This window comes from Moschus berezovskii, chromosome 17, assembly GCF_049115385.1.
Source record: "Moschus berezovskii isolate FMDL1 chromosome 17, NW_MosBer_1.0, whole genome shotgun sequence".
NCBI classification, from domain to species: domain Eukaryota; kingdom Metazoa; phylum Chordata; class Mammalia; order Artiodactyla; family Moschidae; genus Moschus; species Moschus berezovskii.
Genome location: NC_142476.1, coordinates 24,706,875 through 24,724,905, shown reverse-complemented (window position 1 = coordinate 24,724,905; position 18,031 = coordinate 24,706,875). Strand labels below are relative to the sequence as shown.

General features: G+C 36.6%; 1 protein-coding gene and 1 non-coding gene across 2 annotated transcripts in view; one reads left to right on the top strand and one right to left on the bottom strand.

Moving 5' to 3' along the window:
- Nucleotides 1–19: 19 nt before the first annotated feature.
- TPR (translocated promoter region, nuclear basket protein) overlaps nt 20–18,031 on the bottom strand; it is a 65,360-nt gene continuing 47,348 nt past the window's right edge. Inside the window, exons 41-52 of the mRNA XM_055419087.2 lie at nt 16,548–16,745; nt 15,355–15,486; nt 14,956–15,046; nt 13,274–13,458; nt 12,065–12,133; nt 11,858–11,952; nt 8,310–8,416; nt 6,829–6,924; nt 6,549–6,705; nt 3,311–3,429; nt 912–1,007; nt 20–224 (exon numbers count right to left, since the gene is read on the bottom strand). Of these exons, the coding sequence (XP_055275062.2) occupies nt 169–224; nt 912–1,007; nt 3,311–3,429; nt 6,549–6,705; nt 6,829–6,924; nt 8,310–8,416; nt 11,858–11,952; nt 12,065–12,133; nt 13,274–13,458; nt 14,956–15,046; nt 15,355–15,486; nt 16,548–16,745 (1,401 nt within the window). The 3' untranslated portion in view covers nt 20–168. The remainder of the gene's footprint in view (nt 225–911; nt 1,008–3,310; nt 3,430–6,548; nt 6,706–6,828; nt 6,925–8,309; nt 8,417–11,857; nt 11,953–12,064; nt 12,134–13,273; nt 13,459–14,955; nt 15,047–15,354; nt 15,487–16,547; nt 16,746–18,031) is intronic.
- On the top strand, nt 5,152–5,256 carry LOC129551833 (U6 spliceosomal RNA). Its single transcript, XR_008685147.2, has one exon. It is a non-coding gene; the product is annotated as a U6 spliceosomal RNA (small nuclear RNA).

The following is an 18,031-nucleotide window of genomic DNA, read 5'->3' as shown; positions in this document are numbered from 1 at the left end:
AAGAAACGAATGATAAATGTTGACACTGAAATACATTTTATTAATAAAGAACATTGAGATAAGCATACCAATTTAAATACAAAAATGTTTTTAAACTCGACAGTCATTACACTAAAACAGATCTGACAATCTTATTCACAGTTATAATAGTTTACAGAATACTTAATTTTAATTAATATTTCCTCTATTTATTCCTCCTCTCCCTCCCATTGCATGGCTCACACCTATAAGAGAAAAAAAGAATAAAACTGAACGCATCCTTCAAAAAGTTAGCTCAAACTAGAGTATTTTAAGAAGTTAGCTTAAAACTAGAGTATTCACTTACCCTAATTCATTATAAAAATTTTTAAGATCAAGTGTCTAAGCGTATAGACACAAAACTGTGTTAGGTATTTTACATATTCAATGGAAATCATTACAATTAATGTTTTATAACATGAATGAAGTCTCTAATAGTTAAACTAGAAAACAAAGATATTAAAATTTTACACTTTTCTTTACATTTTTTACTTTTTCTTTTCTTTTGTGACTAGCTAAGCAAGTCACAAATCCTTATTCTTCTGTATAAAAGGTATAACAACAAAAGGCAGAGATGTAACAAGTGATTACATAGCACTATAACATTTTTGCTTTTCCAGATCTTACCCTGAATTCAAGGAAGAAACGAGTAAAAATAAAATACAAGCACATATTCATTATATACCTATGGTACACAAACCTGTCTACAAGAAGCTTATAGATTAGTAAAAATCACAAGCTCAACATGTAACTATTTAATCAGCCCCTGGAGTATTTTACAGAACAAACAAAAAAGGCAAATAAATACACACTGGAAGCTTAAGGATTAGAAAACTCATTCCATTTAACACTATTGCATATCCTATCACGTGATCAGTATATGAGAAATTTACCTCTCTGTCTGTTAAACTGGCGACCACGGACACCTTGTCTCAATGTTGTCTGAAGTCTTACTCGTCTGAAAGGCTTCGGCTGACTACTGCTAGTATCTAAGAAAAGCATTAATATACAGGAAAGCAAGTTAAACAAAAAAGCAGTTAAAACGACAAAAACTACGTGAATGCATGGATAGAATGCAGAGGTGACCACTGCTTTCTATATTTAAATAGTTTTTTTTTAAAAGGGACATTTAACAAACAAAACGGTAAAAAGTTAAAAAAATTAAAAAAAATTTTTTTTTTACTTTTTCATTCATTTCACCCAACTCTTATGATTTAATAATAAACATTTACTTGGCTCCTATCCACGTATCAGACACTGAGCAAGGGGCTGGGGAATACAATGGGAAAACAAACTACCAACATCCTTCAGGAAACAACAGTCCACTGCAATATACCACCGGTCATATCTGACCCCTCCCTTTTCCAGGCATCCCTAATCCAATCATTAGCAATCCTGTAAACTCTAATTTTAATCTATATCCTGAATTTGATTCCTCACAACCTTGGTTCCACTATCCTGTCTAAAATATCATCGTCTTTACCGTCAATTACTGCAATATTCTCCAAACTTTCTCTTTGTTGCTGCCGTTACTTTCAGTCTCTTCTCTACACAGCAGCCAAACCAATACTAAGTTCAGTCAGATCATTTACCACACTGTCTGAAGCCCTCCAAAAGCCTCATATAATCACGAAAGCCAAAGAAATGACAATGCGCTGCAAGATCTATCCTCCCCCACCCCGTTATCTCCTGCTACTCTCTCTCTGTCCAGATTATGTTTCAGCCACACAGGCCTCTTTGCTGACCCTGAACATATCACACTGCTGCCTTATGGACTCTGCATCTACTCTTTTTCTCATCCTGGAACACCTTCCCCTGAAGAGCTGCACAGTTTTGCTCCCTGACCTTCAGGTTTTTCCTTAAATATCGCTTTCTTTAGTAACGCTTCTGTAACAGACTGGCAATTGGTAGGCACTTAAATATTTGCTGACCACATGGATGACTGCCCAGATGGGGAGGACTAGTGTTAACACCCTCATTTCATATTATACTGTAAAAGGGAACAAGACCGTATTTTCTTATGCAAGCTCTGGTAAGATATAACTCATGCCCTCCCATGGAGGAAAGACAATTCTCATGGGACATCAGAAAATGACTGGGGGCATAGAACTTCAATTATTATACTATTCATAATGCTATCATAGTGATAATAATTATGACAGCTACAATTTGAGCCTTACTGTGTACAAAGCACTGAGTTATAATTACATACATTATTTCTAATCCTGATTGCAAGATGAGTTATGAATGTCCATATTTCACAATGAAGTGAGCAGAGATTTAAAGTTACTAGCTTTACAGATACAGAATCTGAATCTGGCATATTAGCTATTGGGTTAATGTGTCATAGAAAAGCAGCAGAAAGGGAGAAGAGGTCTTGAGATAGCCAAGTGCTGTGACTGAAAAAAGCAGTAACTGAGCAGGTCTTCCATAAAACCTGAAGGTTCCATGACAGAGTTTGAAGATTACTGCTATAAATAATTTAAAATGAAATAATTAAGAGTGGGTGACTGAGGATATATTTATTTAATAATAAAAGAAATTCCCTAGCTAAAAACTGTGAGATAAATAAGCTATCTCAGTGTACCATTTAAGAGTGGAGTCTCCAGTCAAACTTCTTGAGTTTGCATCCTGGCTTGCCCATTATTGTGTGACTTTGAAGGAAATTATTCAACCTTTTTGTGACTCAGTTCCCATTTCTAAGAAATGCAGATATGTGCTTACCACGTTGGGTGTATGAGAATTAAATGTATAAATACAGGTAAAGGGCTTAGAATACTGTCTGATACAAAGTAAGTACTCAATAAATATTATTTTTTAAAAGGATCTGCAGAAATAATTTTTATTGCAAGAAAGATCCATAGCCCTTTTCAAAGTTAACTTCAAAAACGTGAAAAACCAAACTTTAAAACTATTCACATAAGTAAATTTCAATTTCTTTCTAAGCAACAGGCCTCCCAACCCTCAACTCTACATACCAAATCTCATGTAGAACTTACCAGTTAGAAGAAATAAAAAAGGAATTGCTCTGGTTTAAATATAGGCAAGAGGCCTGGAGACTACTCTTTAGCGTCCCTCCCAATAATCCATCCCTTCTGCCCCTATGGCACCTTTGATACAACCAATTCCCTTTAATACAAATTAAAAGTTCTTTTTAATAAAGTAAAAATTTCCTTTCAAATAAGCATTTTAAAAGTCAAGGAGAAAAGAATTATCAATTGTTACCAACAGTGTCTTTTGCAAACAAGACTGATGTGTGAAAGCTGCACTGCAGTCTGGAGCAGGGACTTACCTACAGAAGAACTGGAAGGAGGGTCCTGGCTGGTGGAAGGAAGATCTGACTCATCAGAGGCCTGAACAGGCTCTTCTTCCTGCTGGCTATCAATTTCGAGGCCTGCTTCTGAACTAATACTGAGAAAGGAAAACAAAAATTCATTAGAAAATACAAAACTGATCCCAGCATGTATCCTAAATTGTTCCCAAACTTTTTTTTAAAATATAGTTTATCATTTAAATAACCCAGAGGTCCCCTCCAACTCAAAATTTCAGACTCTAACAATAGTAGCCATATATTTAAAAGGCAGGGGAAAAAGAGAGCTCAAGTTCCTTTTTGCTCACTTCTTTTCTCACTAGGACATATTCCAATTTTATTTTCTCCTCTTTTTTGCTGTTCTTTTTTTCTTTTTAACAAAAGACATTCACATTCTTGATATTCACGGTAGATAACAGTATCTTGGTTTTGATAAATTGTGAAACAACTTTCAACAAAAGTAGATACTAAAATAATCCACAACAGTTCCAACTATTAATAATATACCACTGTTTCACCATGGGCTCTAGCCCAGATGAGGCTAGGGTAGGTAAATTCCTGGCTCAAAGCTATAAGTCCTTCTCTCTCTCTCCCATTTGAGAAAGCACATCAAAAAACAAGTGAGGAAGATTAAGAGTACAAGAATAACTTAAATGTGCTCCTGTTTTTATTATCTGCAAACTTCAGTACACCTGTTAGTAACCCTGTACCTGAAAGATCAAGACTGTACATTGTCACCCTACTTATTTAAGTTATATGCAGATTACATCATGTGAAATGCCAGGCTGGATGAAGCACAAGCTGGAATCAAGACTGCCAGGAGAAATATCAATAACCTCAGATATGCAGATGACACCACCTTTATGGCTTCAAGTGAAGAATTAAAGAGCCTCCTGGTGAAAGTGAAAGAGGAGAGTGAAAAATTTGCCTTAAAACTCAACATCCAAAAAAGGAAGATCATGCCATCCAGTCCCATCACTTCACGGCAAATAGATGGGGAAACAATGGAAACAATGACAGACTTTATTTTCTTGGGCTCCAAAATCACTGCTGATGGTGACTGCAGTCGGAAAATTAAAAGACGCTTGCTCCTTGGAAGAAAAGCTATGATCAACCTAGACAGCATATTAAAAAGAAGAGACATTACTTTGCCAACAAAGGTCTGTCCAGTCAAAGCTATGGTTTTTCCAGTAGTCATGTATGGATGTGAGAGCTGGAAAGCTGAGTGCTGAAGAATAGATACTTTTGAACTCTGGTGTTGGAGAAGACTCTTGAGAGTACCCTGGACAGTAAGGAGATAAAACCAGTCAATCCTAAAGGAAATCAGTCCTGAATATTCACTGGAAGGCCCTATGCTGAAACAAAATCCAATACTTTGTCCACCTGATGTGAAGAACAACACACTGGAAAAGACCCTGATGCTGGGAAGACTGAAGGCAGGAGGTGAAGAGGACCACAAAAGATAAGATGGTTGGATGGCATCACTGACTCGATGGACATGAATCTGAGCAAGCTCCGGGAGCTGATGATGGACAGGGAAGCCTGGTGTGCTGTAGTCCATGGGGTCACAAAGAATTGGACATGACTTAGCAACTGAACTGAACCTGAAAGATACCTCTTATGACTGTTACAGCTGAAAACTAGAGAAGTACAGTCTAAGCAAGTTATTTTAACATGTTCAGAGTCTGAGCTTTCTCATTTATAAAATGGGGACAAAACTTTGTGAAACTGTGTGGATTAAAAACGACACATTTAAAGTGACTTGCATACATGGTATGGAATTAAAGGCACCTAATATTTCAGCTCAGTCGTGTCCTGAGTGGTTTTGCCATACATTGATATATACTAAAATTGGAACGATACAGAGAAGATTAGCATGGCCCCTGCGCAAGGATGACATGCAAATTCGTGAAGCGTTCCATATTTTTATGGATGTGAGAGTTGGACTGTGAAGAAAGCTGATCGCCGAAGAATCGATGCTTTTGAACTGTGGTGCTGGAGAAGACTCTTGAGAGTCCCTTATACTGCAAGGAGATCCAACCAGTCCATTCTAAAGGAGATCAATCCTGGATGTTCATTGGAGGGACTGATGCTAAAGCTGAAACTGCAATACTTTGGCCACCTCATGCGACGAGCTGACTCACTGGAAAAGACTCTGATGCTGGGAAAGGTTGGGGGCGGGAGGAGAAGGGGACGACAGAGAATGAGATGGCTGGATGCCATCACCGACTCTGTGGACATGAGTTTGAGTGTTCTCCGGGAGTTGGTGATGGACAGGGAGGCCTGGCGTGCTGTGATTCATGGGGTCGCGGAGAGTCGGACACGACTGAGCGACTGAACTGAACTGAACTGAACTGAATATTTCAGCAGGGTCTGTAACTTTCTCAAATTAAGCAGCAGTGAGTTAGAGGTGTATCAGCAGACTTCATTTTTTCTTATGTATCTACTACAGTTGGGCTGTTAATTACATTAACAAAATCTTGCTAAATAAAACAAAACTTGAGCACTACCTAGAAATCTGGGTTCTACTTCTAGCTATGCTTTTGACGACAAAGCAGTCTAACATTTTTATTTTATAAAGAATCAGGTTCCGCTTTGAAAGTTAAACTTCTCCAAAGCACTGTCCAGTGAGTTCTTTCTATTAAATTGTTCTACCTCCTTAGGTTTAAAAAAAATTCAGATGATTTGTTGTTAAATACTTCTTTTTAAACTTTGCTTATAACTGATGTGTTAAGTCAGGTCTTGAAGATTTCTAATTTTTAAGAAGTCAGTGTTTCAGACCAAGTTCTCAATGCACATGAATAAAAAATAGGTGAAGTTTGCTTGAGAGACCTCTACCAAATGGAAAAGTGAGTCATTTCCTAACATTTCCTAATTTTCACAGAAAGACTTCTTTCTTGGGGAAAAGTTCAAGCAGCTACATTAGTGGAAGAGGACCAATGATTTCAGAGAATACTTTGTCCTAGAATGCATCATATGTAATTTTCAAGGATATAAACATTTTAAAAGTTATCTCTCTTCTGTAATAATAATGTCTAAGTCTTATAATATTTTGTGCAAAAATTGGCTTTCCAAAATATATGGCTCGGTTTATTTTTGTAAAAGGATGCCTCTGAAAATATAGCTCAAGAGACTGTTTCTTTCTGGCTTAAGGAAAGAACAAAAAAATGTAAAAGTCTGACAAGTATAAGCATGCAAACATTACAAGGTAAACATTTACCCTTCAGATTCTGCCTCCACAAACACTTCGTCTCCATCATCGCCTGCTGCTGTTTCGTTTGTTGTGGATAAAGTGCCAGTGGATGTCGTCACCATTGGAACAGACTGAGAAGCATGCTCCGAGGCATCGGAGGTGGTGCTCTCAGTAAATACGGTCACTTGAAAATGAAAAGACCAGAAGAGCAATGAAAACTTTAGCTTTGTGGTTTCCTTAAATTTTTAATCACAGGTTTCCATTTCACCAATAAAACATAATCTACTGATCTGCCTCTGATACCTACCTGGGGCTGCTACTTGTAGAGGAGTAGTCGGAACACTTCGGCCACCCGACTCTTCTTCATGAGCTAGGAAAAGGGGCGTTTCATACATTCCCAAACCTAAAGACAATTCTGAACATTAATGATTGAAAGGACAAAATACTGCCCACTCCCTAGATATCTAAAAGAAAGAAAACTAATCAGTGGAGACACATAACTCTGTTGAAGCCCACAATTAGCCCATTAAGCAAAAGTCAATCCCCCCAAAATGTAAATACAATTTAAATGTATTCTTAACACTAACACCAATTTGTTGTTGTTCACTTGCTCAGTTGTGTTTGACTCTTTGCAACCCTATGGACTGTAGCCCACAAGACTCCTTTGTCCATTGGATTTCCCAGACAAGAATACTGGAGTGGGTTGCCATTTCCTTCTCCAGGGGATCGTCCCAACCCAAGGATCAAACCCGCCTTTCTGTCATCATGGAAACAACACTAATTTAAGTACCCTAAAAAAGACCAGCTGAAGTGCTCTCAGTTTCATAAAAGCTAACTTTATTGAGTAGCCAACTATGAACCAGGTACTATGTTTGAATTTACTCTTCACCCAAACTGCAAGCTTATTATTAGTCTCCTTTTTTGCTAAAGAAATTTAATTTCAAAGAAGTTAATTAATTTTCCCAAAGTTACTAGTAAAGTGGTAGCATTCCAATCTAAGCTTAGATCTGACTTCCAAGTCTTAGAAGTACTATAATAAAGCCACATTAAAACTTTGAATTTCTCTGAAGTCAACTCACAATTTCATATTGGTAGAGGGAAACAGTATTAGACCTAACATCCTAAAACACCCAAGGACTAAGATGAATTTCATGACTTACATAAGGGCTGCAGATTATTCTTCTGTTCTGGGCTTATTATTAGACCAGTATGCATTCCCTATTCATTTACAATACCGTAACAGCTCTCAGAAATACAGTGTGTTCTATGAATGCCAACCAATGATTAAAGTGTAATTAATTCCAGAAATAGCGTAATTCATGTTCAAGTAACCAACTGCTATTACTTTAGGTATCATTTTATTCTACATATTTATAACATTTTTTATTTTTAATGTTAATGGAAAATATCTAATTAGGTTTATAAACTTAACTGGAATGTTAAACATCAAACTAAAAATATATACTGCATTCCTTCCAACAACTTTAAAATGGATAGTAGTACCCATGTATATTTATGGGCACAACAAATATTCCTGACACTATACTAGAAGCCCAAAGAGATATAAACGTAAAAGTCAGTCATTATGCCCAAAGAACTGAAAATGTTGTTGGGAACACTTATACCTAAGGCACTGCTTAATAAGTATTAAATATATTACACTTTTTTCCTAGATATAAGTTTTTTTAAACTAATACTTGCTCACTTAAAAAAAAAAATCATGTCAGAACAGTTTATTACCAAATACATGCAAATCCAGGAGAGCAAAGCTTTTATTTAGCTATTTACCTCCTTGAGAAGCAAGTTGGCCAAGATCAGAGTGACTAGAACTCGTTTGTGGCATATCTTCAGGTGGCCCAAACCGGAATCTAGGAACACCAGCAACCTGTGGGGAACTAAATAGACAAAAATTAATTTAAGATGACCTTTAAAGTTACCTTGTTTAAACTGCAATGATGGAAAGAAAACAGGAAGAAGGAAGAATAAACAAAAACAAAGTAGGAAAATAGTTTGAAAATAAAGTTGATAAAGAAATTCTCACATATGAAAATATTTTCAAAATATCAGTTGTCAAAAACTTAGCAATAATATAAATCATGGGATTCATATTATGTGATTTATATAAACATGATTAATACATACATAGCTTCCAGCTCTCCTCACCTATGCCTCACGTTTCTCAAATCTGCTAGAAACTGCTATGTAGATACATAAAAAGCAACATATACTGAACATGAGATATAACAAAAACCAAAATGATTTTACATGAAAAAAGTTTGTCTCAGTTTTCAATGTTGGTCTAGAAAAGATTCAATTATTAGCTGGCTAGAAATTTGTTTTCTCCCTGCCCTAATAACACTATCATTCAGCTTTCTGCCCATAATCCAGGATATAAAATAGCATTATCTCACTATTTGCCCACTCCTTAGCCTAACCTTCCCTGGCTAGCCAGCTATTGATGTTTATGGATTGTACCCTGGTTTATGGATTATACTCTTGAATCTATTTCCTGTTTCCATCATTGTTTTAGTTAAGGACAATCTCTATCAGGTAAAATTTTAAACCTGTCTCCTTCTATTAGAAGGAACTTAAATTCCTCCAGGGCAGTTTTTTAGATGAGTGTTTCTGACTGGCTGACTTTCAGAAGGATGGGGCTGACACTGATCAATGGGCTCTGTTACCTGAGGTGAGTTGCGGTTAACTGAGCAAGTTTAAAACTTGTTTTACGGCCATATATTATCACATACCTTAGAAAATTAAGCACTTCCCATTTCTGTATAAACATTTTTTTTCTACTCTTCAAGTACATATCGTGCAACAGATATTTCAACCACAATTAAACATACACACTTCCATGTGAAAAGCCTTCTTATCCTTTAGGAGTGGTCAGCACAAGAGTTAAAAAATAGGTTCCAGAGACTGGTTTGAAATTAAAAACTGTCACTTCCTGGCTGTCTGAAATCTAGTCAATGTGTTAGCATCTCTGTGTTTCCTTATCTGCAAATGAAATAAGAGTATCTACTCTCACAGTTCAGTTACTCAGTCGTGTCTGACTGCGACGCCACGAACTGCAGCAAGCCAAGCTTCCCTGTCCACTAGCAACTCCAGCAGCTTGCTCAAACTCATGTCCATTGAGTCTGTGATTCTATCCAACCATCTCATCCTGTTCTCACCTTCTCCTCCTGCCTTCAACCTTTCCTGGCATCAGGGTCTTTTCCAGTGAGTCAGTTCTTCACATCAGGTGGCCAAAGTACTGGAGTATTGGTAGTATTGGACTATACTTCAATACCAAAATATTCCAATGAACACTCAGGACTGATTTCCTTTAGGACTGACTGGTTTGATCTTGCTATCCAAAGGTCTCTCAAGAGTCTTTTCCAACACCACAGCTCAAAAGCATCAATTCTTCTGCACTCAGCTTTCTTTATAGTCCAACTCTCACATCCATACATGACTACTGGAAAAACCATAGCTTTGACTAGATGGACCTTTGTTGGCAAAGTAGTGTCTCTGTGTTTTAATATGCTGTCTAGGTTGGTCATAACTTTTCTTCCAAGGAGCAAGCACCTTTTAATTTCATGGCTGCAATCACCATCTGCAGTGATTTCGGAGCCCCCCAAAAATAAAGTCTGTCACTGTTTCCATTGTTTCCCCATCTATTTGCCGTGAAGTGATGGGACTGGATGCCATGATCTTAGTCTTCTAAATGTTGAGTTTTAAGTCAGCTTTCTCACTCTCCTCTTTACTTTCATCAAGAGAATCTTTAGTTCTTCACTTTCTGCCATGAAGGTGGTGTCATCTGCATATCTGAGGTTATTGATACTTCTCCCAGCAATCTAGATTTCAGCTTGTGCTTCATCCAACCCAGCATTTCGCATGATGTACTCTACATATAAGTTAAATAAGCAGGGTGACAATATAGAGCCTTGACATATTCCTTTCCCAATTTAGAACCAGTCCACTGTTCCATGTTCAGTTCTAACTGTTGCTTCTTGACCTGCATACAGATTTCTCAGGAGGCAGGTCAGGTGGTCTGGTATTCCCATCTCTTTAAGAATTTTCCATAGTTTGTTGTGATCCACACAAAGGCTTTGGTGTAGTCAATAAAGCAGAAATAGATGTTTTCCTGGAACTCTCTTTTTCTATGAACCAATGGATGTTGGCAATTTGATCTCTGGTTCCTCTGTCTTTTCTAAATCCAGCTTGAACATCTGGAAGTTCTTGGTTCACATACTGTTGAAGCCTGGCTTAGAGAATTTTGAGCATTACTTTGCAAGCGTGTGAGATGAGTGCAATTGTGCGGTAGTTTGAGCTTTCTTTGGCATTGCCTTTCTTTGGGTCTGGAAAGAAAACTGTACTTTTCCAGTCCTGTGGTGACTGCTGAGATTTTCAAATTTGCTGGCATACTGAACGCAGCATTTTCAGCATCATCTTTTAGGATTTGAAACAGCTCAACTGGAATTCCATCACCTCCACTAGCTTTGTTCATAGTGATGCTTCTTAAGGCCCACTTGACTTCTTATCCTGGATGTCTGGCTCTAGGTGAGTGATCACAGAAGAATACACAGAACTATACAAAAAAAAGATCTTAAAGATCCAATAACCATGATGGCGTGATCAGTCTCACAGTTATGAAGATTAAAATACTGATTCATGGGAATGCTCAGTAAACTTCAGGTATTTTTTTTCAAGACTCAATTTAATGCTGTCCCCATTAAGTTCTCTCAGATTCGTTTCCCCTATGTGAAAATCACACCTTCATTTTTATAAACAAAGTTTCTTGCTCATTCCTCTGTTCGAGTGTTAAGATTATCATTAGTTGTGCATAAGCTTAGCTTATACAACAGTATTATCCATTATGATGACTGTAATTATTAACACTTTCACCAACATCTGATATAAAGCATTTACTATGTACAGGTGATATTATATAAATATGGTTAACATAAATTCATTTAATTCTCACAATTTATGAGGCAAGAAATATTGTGTTATTCTCATTAATAAAATGAAGATACTCAGGTACAGAGACTACACGTAACTTGATATAGCAAGTAAGCAGTACAGCTAGGTTTCAAAGCCAGGCATTCTAACTCTAAAGCCCATGCTCTTAACCACTGCTATACTGCCTTTAAATTTTAAATTCCTGACGGAAGCAACTGTATTTCATTCATCTCGATGTGATTTTCTCAAACACTACATCCTCAACCCTTCTACTCTCAAGTGCTTAGTACCTAGCATAGAACTTAACAAATAATGTATCCATCAAATGTAATCAAGTTAAGAGGGAAAGAGTTTGATTAGTCACAAAGTATGGTTCTATCTCATTAACTTACTGAATTGCTTCAGCAAATCCATCAGTACGATGTGGCACCACAAGAGTTGGGGTACTTGGAACTGTTCTATCTTCATCATCAAAAAAATGCTGCTGCTAAAAAAGACAGAAAACAAGTACTTAACAGGCATGGCAGGATCATGTGTATGGACGAGACAAATAACTGCTGAACAAATAAATCACTTTTACATGAGAGGTAGGTACTTACCATGCCACCTATTCCTGGAGTCAACTGAAGCCCACGTCCAACAGACTGCCTTCGAGTCATCTGAATTCTCTGTGTCAAGAAAGGAATTTCATTTAAGAAATTAGGCAATGAAAGCAACACCAATCACTAACAGATATAGCTTATCAGGCTGGTAATAAAATAACTGAAATGTTAGCAGATTAATGTAATCGCTGGAACTTTTCTTAAACTGCTACTAATCTTGTACCAGTATTAAAGAAGTCTGTTTTGTAAATAGTGACATGTTTTTAATTATACAGACTATAATATTAAACAACAAATATTTTATTAACCAGTTGATAATCAGTAATCACCAGGTAAAACCAAACTCTGACCCTATGTTATTTGTTGATAACTAAGTTTCTATCTCCTGATTTAAGTGTTTGGATGTTGAAGCTTAACTATCCTTTAAAGTTCAAACAGCAGTATTGACTACTTGTAAACTGTTTCCCAATTTAGACAATTAAAAATTAATAGAGATGGTATATTTTGCACGATCCATAAACAATCCTAAGAATTTATATTTTCAGAAAATGAGAAAATTTATCTTCACCAGTGGTATTTCGGTAAAATCTACCCATGACAGTATTTAGTATACTACCAAGTAAGACTCAAGGTACATGATTAATAGATCCTTTGTACTTTTCCAGCTGTTTCTTCAAGAGCTTCTGACAGAGATGTCCAATCCTACTACAAAAGAGTGTCTCATGTAAAGGGTTATGCACACTATCATGAACCTGAAAAGTGGGTATTAATATGTGTGATTCCAAAAAATAATAAGTAAAAAGATCTGTTAAGAACAGAAATTTCTTTTAAAAAGAACTCATGCACCTTGGAGAAAGAAATCTTCAAAACAAATGGATCAGCTGCTGAAATATGTTTTAATCAAAATCCAAGAAAAATTTCTTTAACCTGTCGAAACAGCAGACCCTTATTTTCTCTGAATATAATCATTTCAACTTATACACGACTTTAGCAAGCCTTGCTTTTCCAAAGTCCACGTCTGCCATATTTAAGGGAAAATAATTCAGAGATTAGTTTCAGCTCAAAAATTTTATAAAAATATACCAAAACATTAAAAAGTTCACTTAATTCCTGGGGAAAAACAAAGTAATAGCTAATGGAAAGAAAGGGAGGAAAAGCCAACACTTTTCAAAGTAAAATGTTCAGAATGACTAGTACTTTTAATACCTGAACTGGAGGTCCCAGCTCCTGAGGTGGAGCATGAATGGTCAGTCTTGGGGGAAGCGGGTGTGGTGGGCGTCTTGGTGACTGAGGTGCTCTTGGAGTTTGTCTTTCGGATGCTGATGATGGCTGCTGTTCCCTAGATATCTCCTGGGAAAAAGAGGACTCTGCAGTACCAGTATTTCCTTCGCCTATAGGAAAAGAAAAGTTTATTCTGAACTATTAAGTTTACCATAAGGTAACTTGGACAATCGCTAGAACCATAAATCTTACCACTACGAATGTTCACCTAACTAATATTTTCATAAAAAAATAGTGAGGTGTGGCAGACCCAGAGATAACAGGTATGCAATCAAAAGCTGTACAGCCTTAAGCAAGTTCCTTCTATTTCTTTGGCTGGTTCATGAAACAAAAATATAACCCACAAGAAACATTTTTCTGAAGACTTCAAATAATGGACAGAAAGCATTTAGCTTAACACAAGATAAACATTTTAACACTTAATACCTTTTAACACTTGCCCTGGTTATATAACTTTGCTTCTGCTTTTCAGATTCTTCACTGGTACTTAAAACCTGGTAAGCTTATTGTAAGAATTTCCCCAACAAGTATTCAATGAGAATCTGTTATGTTTTGTATCAAGGAAAAAAGGCTATGAACACTCATGCTCACAAGACTTAGCTTTCAGTGATAATATTAGGCAAAAACTTTCCCTCTATAACCCAATTATGTGACACAAAAAAGATATTTCTTAAATCCATAAAACGCTTTAAAGATGTAAATTATTACAATTAATCTCCTTAGCTCCTTATCTCCCTTAAAAAGCAATACTATTCTTCATTATATAGTTCAATATTCATTCTCTTAAAAAATTTAAAAGTTGAAAAGACTGCCTGCGTTTCCTTTCCTTAATTCAAATGAGAATACAATTCACATTTTTATACACAGGCCTACACAAAAGCTCAGATATTGTTTTCCCACTAGTCTACATATATAAGGTTTTTATTATATTACTACTGATTTTGGCTCAGTATTATCTGTTAAAACCAGAATATCAAAACCAGATGACAGCAGAGTCTTCAAAAAACATTTAAAAATGATTCTAAAAGAAAATTATTTTCTACTAATTCTATAATTCTTTACTGCCTACAACATTTTAGCTGATTGCCAGGACTCATCTTTTCAAGAATTAGCAAAAGGCACACTCTATTGATGAAAAAGTCTCTTATTCATCAGAAAACTGGACAATATTTTAAAACTGATACCCACAAATCTTGAAACATGCAGTTTGACTAGACTGACCTCTCCTGGTTGTGAACTGCTATTACTATTATTAGAAGTCCTTGATTTAATTTTACACTTATGAGCAGAAGCAACACATGGCATTCATAATACTTTATAGATTTAAAAAGTCTGAATCTCATAGTATTCCAATGCGGTAGAAAAAAATAGTATAATGACTACCTTTTAGACATAAACACAGTAGACTTTATAAGAATAATATGACAAAGCAAGAACAAGAGCCAATCTTTTCCTTGCCAGTTTACTAAGTTTTACCACCTATGTGATCATTAAGTGTAATCTTAGTTTAGAAAATGTTAGGTTAAAATATTATATTAAGTAAAATATTAAAAGTGTTCAATTAAAAAGAGACAAAAACAACAAAAGAAAACTAAACAAAACCTCACCACTGTTTTGAGAATCCGCTGCTCTCTGATTACTTTCACCTCCACCCATACTTTCTTCTGTTTCTGTACTGGGATCAGTCCCGTCACCACCCTGAAGACAAAATATGAATGCTAAATGCAAATAAACCAAGTAATTATCTTCAATAATTAACCAAACGACAGCAGAGACAAACAAAAAACCCAAAGATATGAAAAGCTATAGTGTTCTGAGAAGACAGGATTTTTATACTCTTGGAAAATACCAAGCAAGTTCTTGAAGAAAATGATGGTCCAAATTCTAGCCAGTTACCTCAGCATCATCAGCTTCATATCCATCAAGAGAATACAAGATTTTTATACTCTTGGAAAGTACCAAGCAAGTTCCTAAAGAAAATGATGGTCCAAATTCTAGCCAGTTACCTCAGCATCATCAGCTTCGTATCCGTCATTGCCATCTGCACTACCAGTGCCTTCATTACTATCTTCACCCTCATCTCCCATCCCTGTGTCATCTTCATCATCATCATCATCGTCTTCATCTTCTTCATAATCCTTGTAAAAAATCCCAAGTATAAATAAAGATACAGGATATGGTATACATGTTTTACATTATCTTGATATCATGATTAGAAATTTAAGTGACATCACATTGATGAGGATACAGAAGCTGTCCTGAAAGTTATACGGAATTCAGACTTCAGTGGTATCAAGAATCAAAACTGTGAGGCCTACTGGAATTAGTATTGTTAATGGTCAACTCTGAGTTCTAACTGTCTGTATGAGATCAATTCAAAGATAAAAACTTCTAGGTGTCAAATGAATGTCAAGTGGTCCACTTTGATTCTAAATTTAAAATGTGGCATTGAATGAGAAAATTGTGAAATTATACTATGAGCTTTTAAATACCTAGTTTGATTAATAAAAGAATCAAAAAAGGAGAAGGCGTCAATACTGAAGTAATACCCAAAACAAAATGTGAAGTTTCACTTAAAAAATAATTATCTTCACACTTCAATTTCTTTTGAAAAGAACTATGAGGGTTCCACAAAATAAAAAACAATCCTTTTATTTTCAGAAACCATAGTGCTTACAGTTAAATCTATAGTCACTTATCGGTGAGATTTAAGATTAATTAATCTAACAAATCCTAAAGGACTTGCTGCTGCTGCTGCTGCTAAGTCACTTCAGTCGTGTCCGACTCTGTGTGACCCCATAGACGGCAGCCCACCAGGCTCCCCCGTCCCTAGGATTCTCCAGGCAAGAACACTGGAGTGGGTTGCCATTTCCTTCTCCAATGTGTGAAAGTGAAAAGTGAAAGTGAAGTCGCTCAGTCGTGTCTTGACTCGTAGTGACCCCATGGACTGCAGCCTACCAGGCTGCTCCATCCATGGGATTTTTCTAGGCAAGAGTACTGGAGTGGCTTGCCATTGCCTTCTCCGCTAAGTAATCATTAAAACAAATGAGATTTTCCATCACTTGCTCCATGTAAATTTCACTACTAAATGTTAAGTTCAGAACTAATCAGGATAAAAGAAAAGCAAAACAATCTACTTAAAGTGACAGGGAATCAGAATTTTAGTTTAAAACAATAAATTATTTCAAATCAAATTCACCTCATGTTCCCCATCATTTTCATCCTCCTCCTCCTCTTCATCATCACTGTCAATTACAATGACATCATCTCCTTTACCCTGACCATCTTGGGATGAAGCTGTTTGTTGATCTGACTGAAGAGGCCCAAGGTCTATTTGTAGAGATTGAGAGGTTTCTTCACTGTCTTCCATTGGCGTATAATCTCCCTGAGTGACTCCCTTTAAAATTAAAAAAAATAAATGAATAAATAATAGTCAATTATACTTAAAATTGGTTTAAGTGGTTTAAATCATTTACCAGGTTAATTATTACACCTATAGAAGATTACAAAGGCTTGTTTGCTTTCTAAGACAAGCTTGGCATTTAGACTAATGCTCACGAGATAAGAAAAACAAGTCCGCAGGCTATAAAGATTAGGGAGTACATTCTTAATCTATTTTAAGAGATAAGGAAAATATACCTACATAAATCTGGGGGGGAAAAAACAGGAAACCAAGCAAAGGGTCATTTGCTCTGTTTTTCTCAAGGAAGAACAAAGAAGCCTGGTAAACGTTTTATGACTCTTTTAAGGGGTGGCGGGACAGGGAACAGCACTTACAAGGCGTTCCCAGGGCCGACATTTGGGGCCTTGTTCAGACCGGCTCCCTGCACATCTCCTCGACCAAGTCATTTCCTCCACCCCTGAAACTGTATCAGTCAGTGTTCCACGAGAAAAAGAACTCCTTTTTAAAAGTTTTTGACAAAGAATCAGCGTACTTGGGGGCTTGCCAGGTGGCTCAGTGGTAAAGAATCCACCTGCCAATGCAGGAACTACAGGAGATACAAGTTCAGTTCCTGGGTGGGGAAGATCCCCTGGAGGTGGAAATAGCAACCCACTCCAGTATTCTTGCCTGGGAAATCCAATGGACAGAGAAGCCTAGAAGGATACAGTCTATGGGATTGCAAGAGTTGGATGCGACTGAACATGCATGTGAGAGTTAATTCTTAGGCAGGCTGATAAGGAGTCTGGGGCCCTCAAAGAGGAAGGGGTCCAGGGCCCTAAAGAAGGAGATAGGGGTCCAGAGCTCTCAAGGAGAAGAAAAGGACAAACTTTTTTTCTACATTGCTTTGTCTTAGTCACATTATTTTCTTTAAGCCCAGAGCTAATGATTACACAACAAAACAACTCATCTTAAACTCTGTACTAACGGAGAAGGCAATGGCACCCCACTCCAGTACTCTTGCCTGGAAAACCCCATGGATGGAGGAGCCTGGTAGGCTGTAGTCCATGGGGTCGCTAAGAGTCGGACACAACTGAGCGACTTCACTTCACTATACTTAAAATTATCCGTGACATACTGTAGAGATAAGTAAAGGCTAAAGAATACTAATGGGTTATGAGAATTTTATTTTAAAAAATATTGTTTTCAAAAGCAGAATTAATTCAAGATAAATGTTTTGGATTTCTTTACTACCTTCTTATAGAAAAATTATTCTAAATCCCACTCGGTAATACTTCAATAAA